General features: G+C 50.5%; 1 protein-coding gene across 1 annotated transcript in view; it reads right to left on the bottom strand.

Moving 5' to 3' along the window:
- The window catches only part of GRIK4 (glutamate ionotropic receptor kainate type subunit 4), a 201699-nt gene that overhangs the window by 164311 nt on the left and 19595 nt on the right, over positions 1–17793 (bottom strand). The window contains exons 5-7 of the mRNA XM_017865557.1: positions 17090–17187; positions 12643–12808; positions 441–619 (exon numbers count right to left, since the gene is read on the bottom strand). Coding sequence (XP_017721046.1) covers positions 441–619; positions 12643–12808; positions 17090–17187 — 443 coding nt within the window. The remainder of the gene's footprint in view (positions 1–440; positions 620–12642; positions 12809–17089; positions 17188–17793) is intronic.

The raw sequence follows: 17793 nt of genomic DNA, 5'->3' as shown, positions 1-17793 counted from the left end.
ATAATAAAAAAAAAAAAAAAAAGACAGAGCGGGCATTCAGCAGGACACACTGGTGTGACGGTCCTATTGTGAAACTACGGAAACATTTCTATACCATTTGGCAAACAGCCTCTGCCCAAGCCCCTTGGGTGCTCCACCCTAGCCCCTCCTAGGAACCCACAGACCTCTCCACAGAGCCCTTCGCAGAGTCTAAGTTTGGCAGCATCTAGGTGTCTCCGTTGCCTCCTGCCCTGCTGCCCCAGTGCTGAAAACGACATCACCCTCACCCTGCTTTCTTCAGTTTTCGGGAACTGCCCATTGAAAACGGAAGCACAGGGAGAGGCTTGTCAGAGTTCAGGTCCGGCCCAGGGCTCCGTCAGCCTCAGCTCAGGAGGACCCTCAAGGCAAGGAGTGCGGAGGGTGGGAGCTCAGCAGGGGAGGGGAGAGAGGGAGGCTCCTACCTTCAGGAGGATGGTGTGGGACATGGAGGCGTTGGCGTGGATGATGATGGTGGCCGTCTTGTCGTCCCGGATCTCCTTGAGGAGTGGGGTGGGGTCCCGGGTGTCATCCAGCATGCGGACGGACAGCGTGTCCTTGGAGATAAGGAATTGCCGGAGCAGCTTCTCTAGGTTTAAAAGGCCTGGAGGGGAAAGAGGATGAAGCTCCTGAGGGTCCACAGAGCTGCCTCTAGAGACACCTGGGCAGAAATGGGAAGGCATGGAGATGTGCGCTGGAAGTGGGGTTAGGGGGTCTGGCCCCATTGCCAGCATTAAGGAGCCAGATCATAACCTGAGCAGGTTTCTCAGCCTCTTTGGGCTTCAATGATCACATCTAAATAAAAGAACACTTCAGAGCCCATCACCTCCCCTGACTCCCTAGAGAATTTTCTTTCAAGGTAGAGAAGCTCCCTTGCAATAAGAGAATCCCCCCTCCTCCTCACCACCCTCAAAAGCTGGACAGGATGCACAGAGACCAAGACCTGGGTTCAGAGACCACCAGGCCTGAGTCTGCTTCTCTAATCCATGGACTTCTCCATGTGGCCAGTTGTCTTGGCCTCAGTTTCCTCATCTGAGAAGTTAGAATTATCACAGCAGTCAGCACTTAGTTCCAAGGCAAGGATTACAGGAGGCCACGTGTGAAGGGCTCAAGCCCGAGCCTCGGACACGGTAAACCCTCATAAATGTTACACTGGGCTCTGTAAGAGCCTTTGTTTTCATTTTGGAGGTGGAGGAGCAATTCCCTGAGATCCCAAGGCCCAGAAAATAGATCTAGCAAAACGCTTTGAACTCCTCAGAGCCTCGTGGCTGCATTAAGACAAAGTATTATGATGATCATAAGAGAACAGGCTTTGAACTGCACTCCAGCAGGCAAGAATCTGGGCCCAGAACAAAACAGAAAAAAGCGACTGTACACCAAGGACCTATCCCTGCCTCCCTCACTCCCTCCTCTCCTACCCACCAGCTATTTGATGCCTAGGGCCCTGGTGGGAGGAGGGGTTCCAGAATGATGTCACTGAGACAAGAGGGTCTTAATTCTGCCTTGTCTTTGGAAAGACATGCCAGCCAGGAGAGGGTATGTGTGTATGGGGTGGGGTGGGAAATGTGGGGGATGGGGTGATGTGGGAGTGCAGGAGGCAGAGTGTGGTCTCAATTCCCAGAGAAAAAGACATCATGTAGGCATTTGCTCCCAAAAGCAATGAGAAGGGCAACATTTATCAAATGCTTATTGTGCTCCAGTTAATGTGCTAAACACTTTACATGGCTTATCTCATGTAAGTCCTCACAACAATCCCATAAAGTAGTATAATCCCCAGCACAGAGGAGAATCAGAGGTAGAGGGAGGACGAGCAACTGGCCTCACACACCGGGATGGTGAGGGAAGGGTTGGCTTTCTAACCAGTCCAAGGTCCCGTGCTGCTGGTTTCTGTCCTGGCTGATGGGATATTCAACCCAGGGATGGCTTGACTACAACCCTGGAAGACTCCTTCCTGCACAGGTTCCTCACCGTACAGGCCAAAATGAGGGAGAGCCTCCCATCTACCTCCTCACGTTGCAGATTGGTGACATGACTTGCTCAGCACACAGAGACACGGGGACACAGCTGGGACCAGAATTCTGATCTCCGTTTTTTGATTTCCATCCAATCCTCTTCCCATGACACCAGGCTGCCTCTGAGGACACTCAGCTGGAGGCAGCGGGCACAGTGCCCGGGAAGGCCCAGAGACACGCGTCTCAGGACTCAGGGGAGGGAAGCTGATGTGGGTGTGTGTCTGTGCTTTTTCTTTTTTCACAGGAAGGAGAGGATATGGAGTCGGAGCCCAAGGGCCTGGCCTGATAGAGACAGGAGCTCTGGGAAGGTGCTGCCAACCCGTCTTCGTGTCACCTGTTTTGAGAAGGCTTTCTAGGGAGCTGGAGGTTGTGGCAAGTTGGGGAGAAGCCCTGGGAAGGCCTGTTATTTATAAAGATGCTTCAGAAACAGCCCAGCTGTGCAAACCACAAAACTGGCCTTTCCTCTCTTCTCTGACAGGGTTTCAAGGGAGACTTGTAAAGACTCTGCCGCCGCCGTCTGTGCACCTCACAGCCCCTCACCACTGGCCCCCACAACGTTGGCACTGATGTTGCAGGTTACTCCCCGCCAATCCTGATCCTAAAGCTCTGGATTCAAGCTCAGGGTCAGCCCTCCTGAGCTACGTGACCTTGAGAAGTTGTCTAACCTCTTCAAGGCTCCGTTCTTCATCTGTAGAATGGGCAAAGGAGGATGAGAACTCACTGTGATCATATGAGAAAGCCCGCCGGGATATGGGATGTATGGTCTCCATGTTACTCCTGTATTTACCCATCCCCAGAAGTGCTCCAAGGGCAGGCACGGTGAGGCAGCTGAAGAGTCAGGCAAGGACATGTCTGTTCAACCAACACTCTCTGCCATGTCCTGAGTGCCAGGCACCGGGCAGACAGGACACCAGGCAGAGAAGACGGGTCACATACAATCCCTGCCCTCAGGAGCTTAGGGTGGCGGCACTCACAGCTAAGTTGATGATGAAGTTCAAATCACATCCTCGTTTTGTTTGGCAGCCTGAATTTAATCTTTTTTTTTTAGGGGGCAACCTCACTTTGTCCTATATGTAAAATGGATAGAGTATTTACCGCCTCTTCCTCAGAGACGATGTGAAAAGCTAACTCCTGCCTGGACAAAGGTCGGGGTGCCTGATCCAAAAGACACTCCAACAAAGAGGTGCAGGGAGACCACGGAGCTTGGGCACCCGGAGTCTCAGCTATGTCCTGGGCAGGCTGTGGGTGAGGGTGCCCCACAACTGGAGAGGTGAACAAGCAAGGGGTGGCAGACGCAACCCCTCACCCAGGTCCTAGAATGGAGCAGGAAGAATCTTTAGAGCCTGACTGGGAAAGAGGCCAAATCCCCTGGGATTCTTCAGACAGGCAGTGAAATTCAGTGGGACGAGACAGGGAAGGCTGGGGAATGACAGCAGGATTATGCACAGCATGGTGACGCCTGGCAGAGGCTGCCGGGAATGCTTTATTCCTTTGCAAATAGCAGGTGCACGAAACTCCCAGGGAAAGAGAGCCCCCTAGATGTCAGATAAACTGGGACCTGTTCCAATCAATTCCCAGCCTGCTACCCCTTGGAGAGTTCTGCTGTCCTTTAAACAAAGAATAGCATCATTCCCCATCCCATATAACATGCTCTGTGTGCTGAGACGCAGGGCGGGGACAGGAGAGAGACAGCGGTGGCGAGTCCTCTGGGAGGTTCGCATCCTGCCCAGAATTGCCTATTAGTCAGTTGCTCCGTTTTCCAACCTGGACACACCTGGCTCAGCACAAAGAACCCAGTCTGGGGACATGAGTGCCAACTCCAGCACTGCCAGGCAGGTTACTATGGCAATGGCCCTACCCCTCTGTGCCTCAGTTTCCTTTTCTGTGGAACAAGGGGAGTGACTACATTACAGGGTCATCAAGAGGACGGCAACTACAAGGGGCTTAACAAATCTTGTTTCCCACTCACCCCCCAACTGCCCTTTATCCCATCTCCTTCCTGAAACCTTCTCCCCATTCTCCAGCCTCCACCCCCTTCTCACTTCTCCCACCTCTTACAGGATTATCCAACCCACCAAAGATAGACTTGGTTTTAAACCATAGAAAGTATTTGAGAGCACGTATATGTGTATGTATGTATATGTGCATATATGTGTGTGTATATATTTATAATATACAGTCTATGCATAAACGATTTCAGTGTTCGGTAGGGAACCCATTTCAGACTTCCTGGCATATCCCCAGGGCAGGCAGGGTGCATGGTGCTTGCTGGGTTGGACTGATGTAGAGACTGTGGGGGAAGAAAGTAACTACATCCTAACGGGTCAGGGGAGCAGCAGTGCCAGGCAGGAACCGTCACCATGTCACTTGAGGAGCAGCTGACTTGGGTGGCCGGCCAGAGGGAGAGTGGGAAGGGCTGTCACGAGACAGGCTAGCTCTTCGCAGCCTCAAGGACTAAACCCGGGAGTCATAAGGGAGTGGAAGTCACAGGGAGACAGACTCCAGCTCAACATAAGGAATAACCCTTCCTTTATGATGCAGTGGGCTGCCCATGAGGTAGTGAGTTCCCCATCACTGGAGGTAGTCAAGGAAAGACTGAAGCCCCTCTTGAGGATCACTGTAGAGGGAATTAAACCAGTGGATGAAAATTTGAACTAGAAAAACACTGATGTCTTTCCAGCCCAGAGATGCTCTAATTTTATGAATCAGAAGAGGATACTTTTTAATTCTAGGCAGTGGAAGAAATTTACTTTAGGAAAAGTGTGGCTTAGTTACATTGAGAATATTGAGTTTTCAGGGCAGTTTGGCATTTTCGAATTGTCATTCTCCTCACCTTTGTCTGTTTAATGGAACTAAGGGATTCACCAAAGGCAGCTGCCATCACAGGGGTTAAAAGCTGCTCTCTTCCCCACACCCCATCCACTTCCACCCCCTCTCCTCTCCTTCGGGACCATGGCCCAGCAGCAGGCCTCCCTGCCTGCCAAGTCTAAGGCTGAGAGGGGCCTAGGGAACCTATTAGCCTTGCTCAGGATGCAGCAGGACAGATCGATGGGAGACTCGGCAGGCAGGCTGTTCTGGGAGGAAGAAGGGAGGCTGGCTTCTGGAATTGGAAGGCAGGGGCCAAGAGGGGTGGGAGGAGGATGTCAAGGCAGGGAAAGGCACAGCCAAGGGCAGACACAGCTGCAGGACAAGGACACGAAGACCTAAGTGATGGGTTCGCAGGGGACACAGAGGACCCTTGTATCAAAAAATACTATAAAAATAAACACCTCTTTCAACCAGCTTCCTTCCCTCTCTACTGGCTGGAGTAGCACCTTGGTCTGGGACCAGCACTTTTTAACCTTGTGGGAAGCAGCTCAAGTAATATTGACCTTGGCAGATTGTGGTGAGGATTTAATGAGATAGTATGAATTCAATATGGCACACAGTGTCCTAAACCTAAACCTTCCCCTTCCCCCTGCCAGGTGCCCATGCCTCACGGTGTGTGGTTGTTGGACCTCTTCCACGGAGCGAACCCTCACCAGAGGGACAAGATGAGGGTCCAAGGTGTCCTCAGGTGGGGAAGGGGCACAGAACAAGTTCAAGTTCTGGAATGATGTATTGTACCTGCATCCCAAATTTGTCCCATCCCACACCTAAGCTTTGCTCCAGGAACAGGCAGGGGAGACCAGCGGGGCAAGAGGAGGAGAGGGAGAGAGGAGCCGGCTGAGGCTTCTTGCTCACAGGCAGACCGTAGGTGGCTGTTTGGCCATCGAGGCTGTCTCTTCTACAATGGCAAGAATGGGTGTGGGAAGACCCCGGCCTTCGTGTTCCCATCAGCCTCCTGATGTCACGATGTGTTTCCAGCTTGGGCCTCAGCTACTGGGATCTGGTAGACATCCCTGCTCTGAGAATAACCTTCAGTGTTTCCTAAATTCCTTCACATACACAACTGATTTCATCCTCACGACTGCCCCGGGAGGTGGGTATTATCATCCCTGAGTCAACATAGAATTGCTGGGGCGGGAGAGATTCAGTGACTGAGATCATAGGGTCAGAGGTCCCGGGACAGGCCAGGATCCAAACTCAGGTTATCTGATTCCACATTCTGGTCTCTGATACATGGGATGGTCTCGGTCCTCCCGTACTATAGGAAAGATGGTCCCTCACTTTTCTCTCTTCTTTAGGAAAGCTGGGAGAGAAGGTAGCAGGAATCATGTGACCTTGAAAATGGAGATAATCTCTCTTTTCTTCTGTATTTAATGAGAATGTTAATAGAGCCCATCTTACATGGTTATCACGAGTTATACGGTTTAAATAAGAGAATCTAAAATTTAAATGAGATAATATAAAAACCCTTAGCATGGTGTTGGGCACGTAGTAACTGCTCTGTAACGGGAGGACTGTGACCTTCCTGGTATCAGCGCAGAGCTGCATGGTTAATTTTGAATCATTATGAGCAAAAGGCCTCCCACAGGGCCTCCTGGGGATGGCACAGGGAAGGCCCACTACCGTCCTGGTTACTCTTCCAGGGCCTTGGGTATCACTACTTACTCCCCATCCTCCACCCCCATGGCCACAACCAGAGTTGCAGAATAAGATAACAGTAATTAAATGTGGTATCGTGTTCTGGGCCCAGTTACTTTCCCATCCAATTACCTCAATAGACATTATTATCGCCTTGTTACATGGGAGGAAACTAAGGCTCAGAGAGGCAGATTGACCTGCTCCGTGTCACACAGCTCCCAAGTGGTGGTGCAGCTTGGCTGACTCCGGTATCCTGCCGTTCTCTTTGGCAGCACATCCTCCCCAAGGGCAGGGACTGCCTTGAGATCCAAGTCTGCTCCACTCCAGCAGCCTGGGCCACGTTTGGTGAACACAGGCTGGTATGAGGACAGAGCCCAGCCTCAGCTGACTCTTGCTCCCAGGTCTGGCCATGCCTCATTTGAAAGAGATCAGAGGAAGGGAGGAAAGGAAAACTCGTGTGTGCCGAGCATTTCCTCGGTGTGGACGCAGGGTTATTCACTCTCCAGGTGTCATCCTATTTAATCTCCTCAGCCATCCCGGGAGGGAGGTCTCACTGCCCCCATTTTACAGATGAGATGACAGAGGTAGAGGGTAAAGTCACTTTCCCAAGTTCTCACAGGTAGAAAATAAGTAGCAGAAGATGTGGGGATATAGGCCATGTAACCACAAAAAAGGACGTTAAAATATTCAGAAAGAGGCCAGGTGCAGTGGCTCACTCCTATAATCCCAGCACTTTGGGAGGCTGAGATGGGCGGGTCACCTGAGGTAAGGAGTTCAAGACCAGCCTGGCCAACATGGTGAAACCCCGTCTCTACTAAAAATACAAAAAGTTAGCCGAGCGTGGTGGCTCACATCTGTAATCCTAGCTACTTGGGAGGCTGAGGCAGGAGAATCGCTTGAACCCAGGAGGCAGAGGTTGCAGTGAGCAGAGCTCGCACCATTGTACTTCAGCCTGGGCAACAGAGCGAGCCTGTCTCAAAAACAAACAAACAAACAAACAAACAAATTAAAAAAAAAAACCACTCAGAAACACAAAAGCAAGCATTTAAAAAATAATAAGAATAAAATAAGGCCAGGCGCGGTGGGTCACACCTGTAATCCCAGCGCTTTGGGAGGCTGAGGCAGGCGGATCACCTGAGATCAGGAGTTCGAGACCAGCCTGGCCAACATGGTGAAACCTATCTCCACAAAAACATACAAAAATTAGCCGGGTGTAGTGGTGCATGCCTATAATCCAAGCTACTTGGGCGACTGAGGCAGGAGAATCATTTGAACCCGAGAGATGAAGGTTGCAGTGAGTGAGATTGCGCCATTGCACTCTAGCCTGGCCGACAGAGTGAGACTCTGTCTCAAAAAAAAAAGAAAAGAGAAGAGGAGAGGAGAGGAGAGGAGAGGAGAGGAGAAGAGGAGGAAGAGGAGGAGGAGGAGGAGGAAAAAAAAGATTTGAGCCATGTAGGCAGACAGCAGATAGCAGGGAAATACACAGCATATTACACCTGTGGCTCTGGGCTTTGCCTGAGGTCAACAGGTAGATCCGCGGCAGGGCTAGGTGATCTGATCAACAGGCCCTGGGCACCCACAGTGGTGAGCCCCAACTCTCCTTGGAAGCCCCCCAGTAGCCAACTCCCTCAGGCTCTGTGAGTTCTGACCAGGAGGGCCATGCCTGGGCTGCTCACCACATCTCCTCCCCCAGCCTCAGCAGGAAACAGGCACTTGCAAATGTTCTTTTCTCTCATTAAAGAAAAATAATGTAATATACAATATTGCTCTACTTGGTCCAAAACCTGCTTATTAAAAATCTACTTTTGGGAAGCAAGAGAGTAAGTGGCATGATTCTCCATGGAATTATCTCCGTTATGCCTAATTTTGATGGCTGGAAAATAGAATTAGATTCTGCTCCTAATTCTACTCACAGCATCTCTCGGCCCTGCATTAATAAGGAAGATGGAAGAGTGTCTCCTTCGGAGCTCTGAGCTGCATTTCCCTTCGGTCCCTCGTTTTCTCATCCCTTGATTAGATTTTTAATCCTCTTTGCCCTTGAACTTCTGCTCTGCTCCACCTTCCCTCCTCTGGCCCTGGAGGGTAGGGACTGGAGTCCCTTGGCAGCCTCAGTGAGTTTGTTCCAGCAAATCTGTTGCATGCCTGCCAAGTCTGCTGGGATGTGGGCTGGCCCCTACTGCACGTGGACAGGCACATCTGCTCCAGAACCTTGTCTGTGCTTAGCTGTCCTGCACCCCTGCTTGAGAGAACAAGGGCGTGTGTTGTTCAGAGAGATCTCTGCCCTTTCCTGAACACTGCACCTGCCACCCTCGAACCACTGCTCTGTTTGTGCAGACCATGATGGTGGAAGGGGGTCATGGAGAGGGAAAAGCCAGCTTGAGAATCAGAGGACTAAGATAAAGTCTTAGCTTTGCCATGTACCAGCTGTGTGACCTGGCGTCCCTTAATACCTCCAAGACTCTGTTTTCTCAGCTCTGGAATGACTGGGGAGGAGGGAGGTAAAATGGAGAAATGTTAAGTGAAAGTGCTTTGCCATCTGCACGAAACTGTGTGAATGTCAAGGAATGTCATAATTCTAACGGGAAGAGCCCTGGGCTGGGAGGCAACAGAATTAGCATAGTGCTTAGTGTGTAGTAGATGCTTAGCAAACATCTGAGCGACCTGTTTCCCAAAGCCCAGTAAGAGTTGAAGCAGAGGAAACAAGTTTCAGGCTAAAAGCAAGCCAGATTGTGACTAGACACAAAAAGAACTTCCTGTCAGGTTGGTGAGATATTGTACCAGCATTGAGGAAGACTGCAGGACAATCTTTGCCTGGAGACATGTGCGGGTGCCCTCAGTCTCTTAATAACCCCGCTGTGTACACAGGGTACACCAGTTCAGTCCTGCCAAAATGGTCTCATGGCAGTCAGTTCTAGGGGAGAATCCTTGAGCCTGTGATACCATTCGAAGGTCCAAGGGCGCCACAGGAAGAGAACCACCGAGTAGAACGCAGCGCTTCCTACTGTGTTGCTTGAAGTGGGAACATCCTTCAGGCTGAAAGATCAGCATTCTTTCTCTGCTCATGGTCAAACTTATTTCAAAGAGAATGAAGCAAATATCTGTTTTGGCCACAAGACATCTGAGCGTGTCCATGCTGATGTGTATCGTCCACTTCCTCCACTAGGAGGAAATAGAATGAAGGGTTATCCAAACATTATTTTTTTGCCATAAAACTCCTGGTCCACAAAACACTTATCATCAAAGCAGAGCTGTCCTGTAGAACTTTCTGCAGTGATGGGAATGTTCCACACTTGTGATGTCCAACACAGCAGCCACCAGCCACGCAGCTACTGACCACTTGAAATGTAACGAGACAGACTGAGGAACTGGATTTCTAATTTTATTTAATTTTAATGAGTTCATATGTACACTTAAATAGCTACATGTGGCTTGCAGCTGCTGCACTGGTCAACATAGATCCAGAGGAAACCCATTTGATAAATACAGGTGTAATGACGATGATGCACTGGACTGTGATCCAGAGACTCTGGATTCAAATCAAAGCTTTACCACTAATTATGAGACTCTAGTCAAACCAAGCTACCTTCTGGACCTCCCTTTCTTCTTCTCTAGCTGAGGGGGTTAGAATGTATGTTCACTGATCTCTTGACAAACCCTCTTTATGGAAGCCCCGCTGGAGAACTCCAGTGTACCTCAATTATAATTTTACTGTCTTTCTCTCTTTCTTTCTTTCTCTCTCTCTTTCTTTCTTTGTTTTTTTTTTTTTTTTTTTTTTTGAGACAGGGTTTCACTCCTGTTGCCCAGGTTGGAGTGCAGTGGCATGATCTCGGCTCACTGCAACCTCTGCTTCCAGGGTTCAAGTGATTCTCGTGTCTCAGCCTCCTGAGTAGCTGGGATTACAGGTGCGTACCACCACGCTCATCTAGTTTTTGTATTTTCAGTAGAGACGGGGTTTCACCATATTGGCCAGACTTGTCTTGAACTCCTGACGTCAAGTGATCTTCCCACCTTGGCCTCCCAAAGTGCTGGGATTACAGGTGTGAGCACTGCGCCCATTTTACTGTGTTAATTGCTTCATGACCATTGACCCTGCTTAGTTTTCCATCAAGTCTGCTTCATTTTTGAGAAGAGAGACTGCGTGTTGCTCTCTTATGTCGTACAAAGAGCATAAGGGTGCCCAGCATCCAGGAGATGCTCAAAGATGCCTGTTGACTGCCTGAGTGATGGACTGGAGTGCTCTTGAATGCACCCAACTTGCTGGTGCCACTCAGGGCCTGCCTGTTGAACAAGGCTTTGGGTTCAACTTTCTTTCTCCAAGTCTGAGGGTCCCCAGCCCCTTGGGTCTAATTCCAGTTCCCAACTCCTTTGCCCTTTTCATGGACCCAAAACCAGTTGTTTCACAAGGGCACACCCATGATGAGAATGGCCTCTCCGCAGAAGACGCTCCTCAGAGAGTGACCTTCAAGGGCTTGCAGATAACACAGGACCAAGTCCGTGTTCCTCGCCTGCTACAAGGATCTCTGCTCCCTTCTCCAGCCTCTCTTTCCATCTTTATCCAGCATGGACTCTAGGCTCCAACCTACTCCCTCTAGGTACAGCATCAGGATTCCTGCCTCCCTCTCTTGCTCCTCATCTGGCAAGCCCTATCTCTTTTCCCTCCTTTTCTAAATCTTTTTTTATCCTTTGAGATCCAGTTGAAGCACTGCCCACATCCCAAAGCCTATCTAGCACCCTGTACTCAGGGACCTTCTCCTTCTCGACTGGCCACGTTGCACATCTGACACTTAGCATAAACCACTCTGGGCCTTCTCAGATGAGTGGCAAGGGCCCTATTTTCTCTGCATCCACTGCAGGGCTCTGGAAAGAGCTTTAGACTTGAAGTGAGGAGGCCTATATTTGAGTTTGGGCCCTGATGCTTAAGTTGTGTGGCCTTGGGCAAGTCATTTCACCTCAGAGAGTCTCAACTTCCTCAACTTTGAAATGGGGAGACCCAAAACCTCCAAATCCCCTGGGTGGTCACAGCAGAGTTGGAACTCAGTTCCTTGATTTCTTGGGTAGCACAGAGTAAATATTCAATAAATCTGTATTGGAAAAATGAATGAAAGCACATGCCAGGCACAGAGATCTGGGAAAGTAGGTGGTTCTGACTCTTAACAGAGAGGTGGCTTTTGTATTTGGAGACTGTGGGGATTCCAGGATGCAGGAAGGACTTGAGAAGGCAGAGCAGTTCTGAGAAGCCATAGAAAGGAGCCCTAATAAAGATGGAATCACTCACTCTGCAGTGTAACCCATAAAGACCCCCAGGGTAAGCCCTGGACAGGTGAGCTGCACAGGACACAGATGCCTGGGGCTCAGGCACTGGGCTCCAGCAGTAGCCAGTGGCCAGCACCTGTTTGACCACATGTGGGTGCACAGCTGCCGCTGGGAGCACACAGATGCACAGATTTGCTGGAAGGTGCTGGCTTAAATTAGCTAAATCTCATAAACACTAAATTTATGTCACAAATTGTCTGAGAGTCATAGAAAACACATTTCCAAAACCTGCATTTGCTAAAAAACGCTTTATCAGGAATTGACCTTGGACCTTGTTCCATCAGCAAAACCTGCTCTCCAGGGGAAGAAGCTCTTCAACCCATCAAGTACAAATGCATCCAATTTTATATGTTCCTTCTCTCTCTTTTTGTATCTCCTTAACAATGAAGCTGAGAATGTGGGAATTGAGTTTGCAGATGCAAAAAGGCTTGGCGGTTGGCCAGTATCCTTGTAACCTAGTTCCCCTCTGTTCCACTCATGCCCAGGGAGTCCTGGCAAATAGTACTCCTGGATGGACTCCCTCTCCATCTCTCCTCTCTCTCTCTCTCTCTCTCTCTTTCTCTCTCTCTCTCTCTCTCACACTCACTCTTTTTCTCTCTTACACACACACACACACACACACACACACACACACACACACACAAGGATAGGAACGTCCAAACCCACTGGTTAACAGCCCTGTGGATCTGAAGGAAACTTCCCCTTCCTGGAGGGTCTCCAGCCAGGGGCACAGGGAATCAGGCCAAAATCAACAAGACTGGACTGTCTGGGGCAGAGCCAGCCTGGGGAAACTTACATTCTGCTTTGGCACAGATGAGGCAGGCAGTGGTGCAGTTGAAGAAGTTCAGGATCCCAGCTACAGCCACGCTGATGTCGGTGTTGCTGGGGTGGAGGTTCAGGGTTGTGAATCTCTGGAACTGGAACTTGACGAACTCCTCTGGGGCCACTTTGAAGTGAGGGACCTGGCGAGAGGAGCAAAAACGGACAGCAGGGAGGATCCAGGCGGGTGAAAAGAAAGAAAGAGGGATGAGTGAGCCGAAGCTGCAGAGGGTGGGTTCTTTTATGTAACACCTTCACCAGACACCAACGGGAGAAGGAGCTCCCAGGGCACCCACTCCGTGGGAGGAAGACGAGAGATGACATCCCTGATGATGCTTCAAAGAAGAAGCTCCAGGACAGAAAACTATTTGTCCAGAGACCCGGAAGAATGTACCGTGGGTCTGCAACCTGGGGTCTGTGGTCCTGAGAAGGCAAAAGAATCGATCTTTATTCTCAGAGGAACTGCCTGCCACTGGGCAGAGAGACAGTTGGCTCTTGAAAGCATAATCCTTAGAATATTTTATTTGTGGTTAATACATCAGAGCAGAGATGGCAGAAAGAGAAAAATGGCTACCCTGGGACTAAGAGAAGAGTCCCATTAGCCCAGCCCAGCCAACAGGTGTACAGTAACCAGCTCCCAACAAACTTCAGTGGAGAACGCCCAAGGAGAGGAAGTAGGGCGGGAATGGGCTCCTGCACAGACTTACAGGCGCACACAGAGGAAGGAAGCCCTGCAGGCTGAGAAACCATCTAGAGAACCTCCGAACACAGCCAGGTAAATAAATACCTGGTTTGGCTTCATTAGGACAGTGTCAGCTTCCCTCTGCATCTATTACTGACATTCCCAGGACCCACTCTCCTGCCGTCTGCCTCTCTTCTCCCAGGAAAAGATCTTAAGAGGCTGTGATGGCTGCTTTATTGGCGGCTTAGGCTATTTGGTAGATAATAGGAAAGTTACAATGTAATAATCTGCCATCCACCTTGATTTTACTCTTTCACCCTCACACCTGGTGCTCAGAGCTGACAGAGCTGAAGCTGAGTATCAGTGTGTATAGATGTTAAAGCAAGGAAGATCGATAGTAGACAGCAGGAAGAACTTCCTGGTGGTGAGTAGACTGGCCTCCAGAATGGATTATTCAGAAATGACTGAAGAATTGTCTCTGCCTACTCCAGCCCAGAACTTATCCTGCCAAGAATCTGGGAAGATGTTGGGATGGTCTCTGTAGGATTCTCCTACTTTATCCTTTTAAATTTCTGGGAGAAGTCAGCTGGAGACCAGAGCTCCTCTGAGACTGAGGTGGGAGGAGGATAAAGATTTAGCAGAAACTAGGGAGAAAATTTCTGAATTCAACTAGGATTAGCCTTTTAACCATAGGGAGAGGGCAACCAATATTTTCCAGCAGAAACTGAAAAACGCAGAACTGGGGAGTCTGGTGAGTTATGAAAGGCAATTCTAAAGCGTGAAATTGATCTGTGTTGTAAGAGATCTTTCCTCCTGCTTGTATTTTGTATCCCATCCACTCAGTTTGAAGTGAGTAACAAACAGACCTTGAAAGGAAAAGGTCACAAATGGGCAAGATAGAAGGGAAGGCCGGGCAGGGGCAGGGTAGCCTGGCTGGCTGGTTTGAATGTTTGAGCACCTCTGACCAAGGTCGTCCCTGTGTAACCCTCTAGCCTACCACATTCCATTAGCAGCTAACCCAATAGAGCACAACCCATTAGCACCCCCTAGTACTGTGGAGCCCTTAGAGATACCATGAATCCACCAGATCCTAGAGGTGGATGGGAAGGACTCAGGTAGGTCAAAACAAACGGGTTTTGGAGTCTACAGACTTGGGTTTGCATCCAGGTTCCGCTATGTGATTTTCAGGCAAACCACTTAACTTGTCTAAACATCATTAAAATGGAGATAACCACAGGTGCTTCTTAGAGCTCTTGAAGGATAAAATGTGCACCTGTGTGTAGGGTGTATAACAGCTCAACATCAAACGAATAATAAGTGCTTGGACAAGGCCCTTTCTCCTTCCTCCCCAAACGTAGGAGCTCCCACAAAGCTCTTGGAGTTGTGTGCACAGGGGGTGAGGGCTGAGGAAGAGGAGCTGATGGGGAGCCTCCAGCACAGTCTCCTTGAAGCCCGCTGGGCTCTACTGGGTCCAGGCAGGGATGGCCCAGCCCAATCCTGGTCCTGTGGTTCCCTCTCTATGACAAAGATCGATCTATACTCAATGTGCAATTGCAAATGTATCCCAGGAAGCCATCACGGAGGTGTGTGTGGGACAAGAAGAGGTGAGCAGAATGGAGAGGGGAGCAGCAAGGCAGAAGGCAGCCAGCCACAAGGGCTGCAGAGATGTCAGCAGCACTTAAAGGAATGGACTCCTGGGTGAGAACTTCATTGCTTTTTCCTGGAGCTGGGGAGAATCCGCGTAAGGCAGTTCAGCCTCATAAAACATTAAAATAAATGCATAATCTGAGCAGAGAGGAAAGGTTGCTCTAGAAGAAACATAACCAGACAAAGGCGGGTAAGCGTCTGGCCGCTCCCAGGGCAGTGCAGTGTGGCTGGATGGTCTGGCACAGAGGCAGAGGAGTTGGCTGCAGATCAGGGGCTTGGCCTCTGGCCTGAAATGCCAGACAGGGTTAAAGGATATGTTGGCTGAGATCAAATAGCCACTGAACCCCAAGAGGAGGCCATATTGGAGTGGGGCTTGTGGGAGGATTGCGACGCACAGCAAAGATCGTGTCGGGGTGGGAGGAGGGAGAGAGGAGGAAAGAAAAAGAGGATGCAGAAGAGAGAAGATGGGGAGCTGAAGTCTTGGCAGCCCCACTTGGTGAAGATCAGAGCCACTGCTAGAATAATGACCTGCCATAGATTTAAGCTGTTTCTCAGAGTGTGGCAAGAAAGATGTAAATTACACATGAGGTCTAACTTCCTGGGCTAAGGGCTGGGAGAGGCTGGGAGGGACCTAGCAGAACAGAGCTCCTTTGTGGCCTGGGCTGGCCTCAGAGTTGTCTTTGAGGATATGTGAGGGGGAGGAAGATGGGGAGTTGTCAGCCCCAGCCCACGTAAGAAGGTTCAGGGGCACAGTCTACAGAGAGAAGCCCAGCTACTGGAGGGGCAGGACCAATGCGGCCAGGACTAGGATTGCGGCACTTCAATGTGCACACAATTCTGAGAGTGGGCTCATAAAATCAGGAAGACAAATATTCTTCCGCCCAAAGCCTCAGGGACTCACTGAGCCCTGGATTATAAGAGATAGTGGTGGTATCAGAGGGGTAGGCTCCCAGCAGGCGTGGGGTGGGCAGAGAGGCCTGTCTGTTGCTCCTGCCCTGTCAGGGGCGGCTCACTGAGGAGGCACCCAGTCCCTCCTGCAGCAAGTGCTTCTCCTGTTTCTAAGAACTGGGTCCTCCTGAGACTAGAGCTTCTGGAAGGCTGAGCCTCCAGGCCTCTAGGGCAGAAGCAAGACTGAGCCTTCCTCCCACATCCCTGCCCCCGACCCCACCCAGGTCCTGACCTCATACCTGATCACCAAGCTCCATCTGCCCCCTGAGGACCTGGCGGGAAGGCCCTTGGGGCAGACAGGGGCTAAGCGGCCACTTTCTCACTGTCTCCTGAGGATATATCTGAAGGGGGAAGGATAGATGGATCCAGGAAAGACCAGGAAAGATGCCAGCACTAGACAGAATCTCTGAATTTCTGAGTTTGTCTTCTCTGGGGAAAAAGGAGGGGGAGAGCTAACGGAATAGGGAGGGGGCAGTCACTCTGAAACTTGTCCCCTACCATTGTTTTCTCCCATGGAAACAGAACTAGAGAAAATGGACTCAACACTTTGAAACTGGAGAGCCTCCAGTTCGAGTCACATCTGAGGAAGAATGTGCTGCCTGAAGAAGCAAACGTTGGAATTGGTGAATGAGGAAGAACGCAAGATAAAATCTCTTTTCTAGATAACTTATATGACAGAGGCTTTCAAACTTTATTTTAGCAATAAAATGTAGCAAAGCCTTCCTCGAAGGCATCCTTCCCCAGAATCCCGATATGTACACAGATAAACAGGAGCTGCACACGTGGACACGAGAGTGGACGCTCAGACGTCTGCCTGCTTGGCCTGCCATGCCCACCACCCTCTCCAGCCTCTCCCTCTACCCACCACCACCAAGAGGCCGCGGGGGGCACCGCCATGGAACCCTAAGACACGGAGGAGCTCCGCTTCAAATTCCTGCTGTCAAACACCTCCTCTGAGACCCTTCCATGCAAACATCCCGGAGCAGGGCAAGCCCACTGCTTCTGTATTTGTATTTATGTTGTTGTTACTAATGACACCAACCCAGCCTTGACAGGCTCTTCCAGCCCTTAAGAATCAACTGTATCTTTGGACTCTGGGCACAGGCTCCAGCGCAGGGATATTCCCCAGCCCTGCCTCACCACTCACCTCCTTCTCTCCACAGATGTTGCTGATGATGGAGCTGGAGGCTGGGCTGGACGATGGCCCGAGGACAGCGACCACCCCCTTGGGGAGGATCTGACACACTGCAGCCGGCGGCAGGGACAGGGAAAGAAGCAAGGCACTCATCAGGTCAGGCTTGGGCCACGGCCCAGTCCTCTCCTCTTCACCTGCTGCCCCCTCACCTTCTACCCATCCGCTCCCCAGGCCCCTGCTCCAACCCTTCCAAACCCAGAGTCTCTCCTTCTCCCCTGGACGACTGGGCTCCAGGACAGTTTTATTGGAGTTTATGGACGGCATTAAATGAGGAAATGACCCAGGTTATGACAACATACGGCCACAGCCAACAGGGTGTATAAATTGTCTGGACTGTCACTGAAGGACAGAGGCTAATGGAGCAACCCTGCAGATTCCATCCCGCGGCCCGGCCTGGCCTGCAGGGGGGTAGGGGGAGCCCCAGCACAGCTGCTGCATTAGTTCCCCCAAATATAAAGAGAGTATAGGAGGAGCAAGGCAGGCAGGCAGAGGTATGAAGGAGGGCGAGGATGACACAGACAGGAAGAGAGCAGGTGCAGCTAAAGTCAAAGGGAGCAGAGGCAAGAAAAGAGGAAAGAAGATGGGAGGCAGGGAGAGAGCGAGAGGCAGAAAGGAGTCTCATCTGTCAATGCCCCCACCATTCACTTTGTCCCAAA

Source organism: Rhinopithecus bieti, unplaced genomic scaffold (genome assembly GCF_001698545.2).
Source record: "Rhinopithecus bieti isolate Rb0 unplaced genomic scaffold, ASM169854v2 scaffold_82866, whole genome shotgun sequence".
Classification (NCBI taxonomy): Eukaryota; Metazoa; Chordata; class Mammalia; order Primates; family Cercopithecidae; genus Rhinopithecus; species Rhinopithecus bieti.
This window is presented reverse-complemented; position numbering and strand designations above follow the sequence as displayed.